At 53.1% G+C, this 6,564-nt stretch overlaps 1 protein-coding gene across 1 annotated transcript in view; it reads right to left on the bottom strand.

The window, feature by feature from the left end:
- Positions 1-788: 788 nt before the first annotated feature.
- The window catches only part of ATP1A1 (ATPase Na+/K+ transporting subunit alpha 1), a 29,016-nt gene continuing 23,240 nt past the window's right edge, over positions 789-6,564 (bottom strand). The window contains exons 16-23 of the mRNA XM_044238992.1: positions 5,945-6,113; positions 5,653-5,807; positions 5,197-5,320; positions 4,053-4,198; positions 3,831-3,961; positions 3,461-3,562; positions 1,520-1,611; positions 789-1,145 (exon numbers count right to left, since the gene is read on the bottom strand). Of these exons, the coding sequence (XP_044094927.1) occupies positions 1,117-1,145; positions 1,520-1,611; positions 3,461-3,562; positions 3,831-3,961; positions 4,053-4,198; positions 5,197-5,320; positions 5,653-5,807; positions 5,945-6,113 (948 nt within the window). The 3' untranslated portion in view covers positions 789-1,116. The remainder of the gene's footprint in view (positions 1,146-1,519; positions 1,612-3,460; positions 3,563-3,830; positions 3,962-4,052; positions 4,199-5,196; positions 5,321-5,652; positions 5,808-5,944; positions 6,114-6,564) is intronic.

Below are 6,564 nucleotides of genomic sequence, written 5' to 3'. Positions count from 1 at the left end.
TGAACAACTTCTCTGATCACACGCAGAGCGGGATCAATCTGGGGCCAGTGGTTAAGGACTCCGGACTATTACCTGCTTGAAGCAAGGACAGCCTCGGAGCAGGGCTAGCGAATAGCACTCGGGCTGGAGTATGGAGCAGGAGACCGAGGAGGGCGTTTTTCTGCTCCCTCTTTGAAAGCAGACCTTCTCAGACTTGACCCCGAAGTAAACAGATCTCTTACCTCTTTTCCTTAAGTGCCTTCTGGCACAGAAGGGCTTTCTGAAATGGAGCCGTTCGCTGCCACACTGGGAACGTGCTATGTGAAAAAGGAAGCACGTGCAGAGACACACATGCCGCTGAGACAGTGTGCACGGGGGCTTCTGCCGCTCAGACCCACCGAGGCCTCACAATGCTTGAGGCGTTGTGGCGGGGACCCGAGAGACAGCAGGTGTGGGCTGAGGGCTGGGACCAGGCTGGCAAGAGTGTTATAACACCAAGTGACTTCATCTTTCACAGAGCTTGTTTTTCCACCAAGAAGCAGAGGATCGGCAGCAGCTGGAGTTACACCACCCCCAGCCCCCCCCCCCCGCCCTAAGGTGGCCCCTACAGGAGAGAACAGGTTGGGTAAGGCCATTTCCTCACAATGAGAGGGAGCCTGGGCAAAAAGTGTCCCCTGAACAGTGGTTCTCCACTGTGCCTGGGACTCCAAATTGCCTAGAGAGCTGAGGAAGCTGCTGGGAGCGGGCTGTGTGCTCGGAGAGTGGCACTCAGATGTCCAGGCCCCCAAAGGGAGGAGGGCACGAGACAGATTCCGTTATAATAGCCATCTTTATTTGTAAAAATCCAGATATAAAATGTATTCTTTCAGTCTTTCCAAGTTTTCCTTTTTACAAAAACAAAAAGGCACATAAAAACCATCCCCGCTGTCATTCCCATAGACGAGGTTTTTCAGGCAGCCCTCCCCCCTCCCCCCCATAGAGCTACATGCTTCATTCCGGGACGTCTCGCTCCCCCACATGCTTCGGTGCTTTCCTACCAGGGTAGAGTTCCGAATTCCAAGACTGAAGTACACAAAGGGGGTGGGGGTGGGTGCGAAGTGTGTGGCGCGATGCTCCGCGGCGTGCAGGACACAGGGTCTAGTAGTAGGTCTCCTTCTCTACCCAGCCTGGAGGCAGCACAGACAGACAGACACATGGCAGTGAGGCCTCCCAGCTCCAGCGCAGTGGGAACGACAGGAAGCGACTGGGGGTGGGGGTCACCCAAATTCAATACTGGGCTTCAACTGTTCTTATTGCAAATCTTTCTAGAAAGGACTTGTTAATTGGGAAGATGGCTCCAATTTCTGACCAGCTTTCCACTCTATCATATTGGGTTTGAGTTCCATTCAAAATAGGATTGCTTCTGAAAGCCTTTGGGGATGGTAACTGTGGCTGTAGGCAGTCTGGGTTGCCTTAGCCCACCCGACTGATGCAACAGAAGCCACGGAACTAACTACAGCCTCCCCCACACCCCAGCTGAAGCTAAAAGGTCTGGAATTACCTCCAGGGCGTCGCCTGATGATGAGTTTTCGGACTTCATCGTACACGAAGATGAGAAGAGAGTAGGGGAAGGCACAGAACCACCAGGTAGGTCTGGAAGGAGAAGCAGGTACCAGTTTAACCCATAAACACAATTCAAAGGCAAGAGAAGGTATATCACACAGTGGAAGAGTCTGGAAGGAGCCAAGCACGGTCACAACTAACCACTAAGCCCTTAGTGTGGACCACACAGGAGGGTCTTAGGAACAGAACGCTGCTCCCTGTGCCCAGGGCCTAAAGAGAGGCAGGGCAAAGCCAACCACAGACTTTCTTCATAAGTCCCCTTCCCACCTTCAAGTCTGGTTTTTGTAATTTGGTCTGTAGAAGGAGTTGAGATTTTTTGTTTACCATCCCACAGCAAAGGCACATTTTCTTTCCTCCCTTTCCAAAGTTTAAGAAGCCTGAGTGTGACCTGTGTCTATGTCCTGGTCTATGTGCAGATCAAGACTGCCAATGTGGGTCAAAACCAGTTTCTCTATCCCTTGCATTTAGTCAGCTGTGTGTTGAATCCCTGTGTTGGGGAACGAAAATAGCCGAGCTCTTAAGAGAGAGCAGAGGCCTTTGGGAGCCTGGCGGGCCGTAGCCACAGTCCCCAACCTGGAGACAAGGCGGCTGGGGCAGCCTCGTCAGAAAGCTGTGCTTTCCTGACGACCAGCTCCTGCAGTCAGTGCGTGAGGGAGGCTGTCCCAAGACAGAGGCCTGGCATTCTCCTTCTTCCTGGTGCTAGGCATCCTCCTCCCCAGCTAGGAGAGGACCTCCTGTGACTTAGCCACAGAGTAACTAACCCACCTTTCGAACTGAACAGAACCTGTTCAGGAACAAGCTCCCTAGTCAGAACAAAACATGGCCTGAGGCACTACTCCATTTCAGTGACTTTCCATCTCAGCCTTTTGGAGAGCTGGGTTCTCCTACCCTCTTCTCAACAAACAATGGCTCAAGTTGATGGGGCAAGCCTTGTCTAAGTTGCATCCTCCTAATGTACGCCAGCTCTTTGTAAGGTGCTGCAACAAAGATCCCATAACCCATGCCTTAAAAGATTACAACCTAGTGGGGAGCAGAAATAACAAGTAATAGCAAAGAAGGGTGCAGATGTACATGTCCAAGAGGGCAAGATCACACAGGGCTAGCTCCAGGAGATAGGCCCTCAGGGACTCTCTGGTGTCAGGAATGGGAGGGAGCAGCCTTACCAAGGACCCATGCAGGGAGAAAGAGTCCTGAATTCTAACAGAAGCTTGGATGGCTATAAGAGAAGGCTGAAAAGACAGGCTGGACAGTAGCAGACAGACCCCTGGACGCCCGGCCACCCTTGCACAGAAGGGATGTCTGTATAGACCCAGCAAGATGCTGGTGAGGCCCATGGGGCTTGGCTCCTTCGGGGATGGGGTCAGGTTACTGCAATTCACGCTTCTGATAAACCTGTGTTTTTCACCTACAGGGTTTACCACCAAGTCCCTCACTGCTCCGGGCTGGTAGGTTTCCTTTGGTCTACCTCTACCTATGACCTACCTCCAGCCTGCTTCTCCCGCCTCCTTCCTTTGAGAACAGAGGATTCAGGGGCCCACAGAGGTGGGGGCCTGACAGCACACACAGGGGCTAGGTAAGTAAATCAAGATGTGAACCCCGTCCCCAAACCTCAGAATACCAATGACAAGTGGGACTGTTGCTGTGAGGGACCCGAGCACTCACACAGTTAGCTGGTGAGCCATCCCAAGGTACCAGAGCCTGTTGGGCCTGATCTCAGCCAAATCCTAAGCACCCTGGCCAGTCCTTCCTAATTTCCAGTGCAGAGGAATTCTCATACAGGCCACCCCAAACTCCTAAAAACACCAGCTACTAGTGCATGTCACGAGGGAAGTCCCACTTCTGTTTCACGCTTTGGGGAGCTGGGTGAGGAGCGACTTACTTGAGGGGGTACATCCTCAGGGCAACACCCATTCCAGGGCAGTAGGAGAGGAAAGCAGCAAGGGCCGTCTCTTCAAAGAGGCCAAATATTAAGATCTTGTTCCTAAAATCAAGAAGACAGAAAGCTTAAGAACACAAACAGAAGTTTATGTTCTAACACTGTTCAACAGCAGATCAATGTCTTTATGTATTCGTTGCACTTAGGAACTGGAGGGCAGATGAAAAGAAAGGCTGGAAAATGACACTGGCTCCTAAATTGTGCCAAAGGAGAGATTCCAGAAACTGCCATGTGCCTCGGACCTGGGTCTTACAAAGCACTGAGAGATCACCAGAGCCCAGGGGTCTGAGGGCCCCAACTGTCCTCTACTCACTTCATCCCCTGTTGGAAGACAGAGTTCCTCCTGGTCTTACAGATGACCAAATCAGCCCACTGCACCACGACGATACTGACAAAGAAGGCTGTGTGGCAAGTGAACTCCACGATCTTCCTCTGTTCATAGGTCTGAAACACAAAAGGCAGACAGATGAGCCCGGCTCTTGGCCCTCACGGCTGGTGGCCTGAGGAGCTCCCCATTGGTTAGGCCCTCACTTACCCACTGCTGCCCGTAGCTGTCCTCCACATCGTTGATCCAGCGGTCATCCCAGTCCACGCGGATGCCCAGCAGGTGGGTCGGGAGGAAGCCATTCTCAGCCAAAATCACAAAGTATGTGAAGAAGCCGCCCAGGGCCTGGATCATACCTGCAAGGGTGGGAAACAATTCTAACCTGGTTCCAGGGCACCCGCACACTTGTCTGACTGCCACAGCAGGCCCGGGATGGTACGTATTAGGGGCTGTCTTTGGCACTGGCTAGGGGAGGAGTGGGAAGATGGAGGACCCCAGGGACACAGCCCTTTCCCAGCAGCCTCTTCTTGTTTCTGAGCCACTGTTTTAGAGCTTTAAAAGGGGAAGACACACAGGCCTTGCTCTGAAACACCCACTGCTGTCATATGATCATGTATCTACCAGGGCAGAGTCTCTTTAGGGGAAAAAGGCTTCCCTATTTTTTAGATTTCTGCTACAATGTGACTTTTCCCATCTCTGTTTTCACATTCCTGATAGTCAGTGTGGCACCTTCTGACCAACCGCTGCCCCTCACCCCCTTCAGGACCCTTCTCCCCTGGCATCTGATCCCACCACACCACCCTGAGTTCCTCAGGGCCAGGTTTCCATCCTACGCTCTGGCCCTTGTCCCCCTTAGAGTGAGGTCTTCCTGGCCATCAGCCAACTCCTTGTCAGCAGCTGTTAACCAGTCTCTGCCGTATTTCCACCAGACACTCCTCTGTTCCGCTTCACATAAGTTGAGTGATGTAACCCATTGATCCAAAGGCCTGGGCTGCTCCTGGTGGCCTCACTGGTTTCTCCTGAAGGCCACTAGGCAGAACACGGAGGATCTAAGGGCATTTTCACGGCCCATCCCCTGAAGACCACCTGTTAGCTGGTCATGCTTCAGGTACCGTGGGAATCAAGTCTTGGGGTGGGGAGATGGGGGTGCAAGGCCCTTTGGTGGTGACCCGCCCGCCAAACCTTCAAGCTCGTGCAATTTCTTCAAAGCCTAACTCTCTACCCAAATTAGTGACCGACACTCGATCCCCAGGAAACACGGCCTCTGAGTGGACTGTGCCTGGCATGAGAAACCAAGCCCATTTGAGGCCTCCCCCCATGCTCCCCTCTCAGGACCGGGGGCGCGGCGGCTCACCGATCTGCCCGTAGGCCATGCTGATCAGCCGCTCATTCACAAGCTTGTCTGTTTTGGGGTTTCTGGGCTGTCTCTTCATGATGTCGCTCTCAGCTTGCTCGTAAGCCAGGGAGATGGCAGGAACCTGGGGGAGAAGTATCAAAGTTGTCAGATACCAGGAAGCTGACAGCGTGAACGTTTTATTATAAAGTCCTTGCCACCGTCCCCTTTAAAACTGGTTTTCATACCATGAGATGCTATAACCAGTCCTATTATAAAACAAAACAAAACAAAACTTCCCTTTCATATAATGTTGCTATCTGATAGTCGGGTGTTGCCAGCTGCCTCGAGGACTGGGGAATGCTGCTTCCTGGGGGCTGAGGCCGTGACACACGCCGGGTGCCCATACGCCCAGCCTGACTGGGTGTTGCAGCACCAGGTGAGCGAGGGCCTGAAGCTGCCACGCCAGGCACTCACCATGTCCGTGCCCAAGTCAATGCAGAGGATGGTGACGGTCCCCAGTGGTAGTGGAATGTTTGCAATAATAAATATCAGGAAGGGGGTGATCTCCGGAATGTTACTGGTCAGGGTGTAGGCAATAGATTTCTTCAAGTTATCAAAGATCAGACGACCTGGGAAAGCAAGAGGTTGGCTTTTTTATTTTTTACTCTAGAGGATCAAGGAATGGGCCGGCTAGGAGTAGACACAGAAGGGCAGTACTGGGATGAGGTTTTGGTGAACACTGTTAACCACAGTGCTGCTCTCTCACCTTCTTCTACTCCAGTCACAATTGATGCAAAGTTGTCATCCAGAAGAATCATGTCGGCAGCTTGCTTAGACACATCGGAGCCAGCGATCCCCATAGCAACCCCAATGTCTGCCTTCTTCAGGGCTGGAGAGTCGTTCACGCCATCGCCAGTTACAGCCACGATAGCCCCCTGCCAGAAGAAGGGGGGGTGGGTAAGAGCCCCGAGGTCCAGGGATGGAGGCACACCAAGCACACACCTCAACTTGCCTCTCCTCGCTACGACCCTGCCCCTTTCCTCGGAGACCCTCAGTAGGCGCAGAACCAGCTTAGCCACCCACGGAATTAAGGAGTGCTGACGATCAGATCCCCTCCCCATACCAACAAGGGCTTAAGGACTTCTCAAGGGATGGGACAGGAGTCTCCTGCTGTTCACATCCTCTAGAGACACAGCAAGCCTGGACTGGTCTTCCAGGCCAAGTGTGGAGCCGGACTCTGGGCCACAGTGAAGACGTGTGTGGCCAAGTACGGGGCTCTGTTGGGTCGTTATCAGGTTCCCCTGCCCCGAAGGCACCCGCAGCCTCTTTCCGGCACACAGGCAGCGAGTCTAAGAAAAGCTGGGCCATGTTTCCGGCCCTGGCACT

This window comes from Neovison vison, chromosome 2 (genome assembly GCF_020171115.1).
Source record: "Neovison vison isolate M4711 chromosome 2, ASM_NN_V1, whole genome shotgun sequence".
In the NCBI taxonomy this organism is placed as follows: domain Eukaryota; kingdom Metazoa; phylum Chordata; class Mammalia; order Carnivora; family Mustelidae; genus Neogale; species Neogale vison.
Note: the sequence above shows the minus strand (reverse complement) of the source record. Positions and strands in the feature narration are given on the sequence as shown.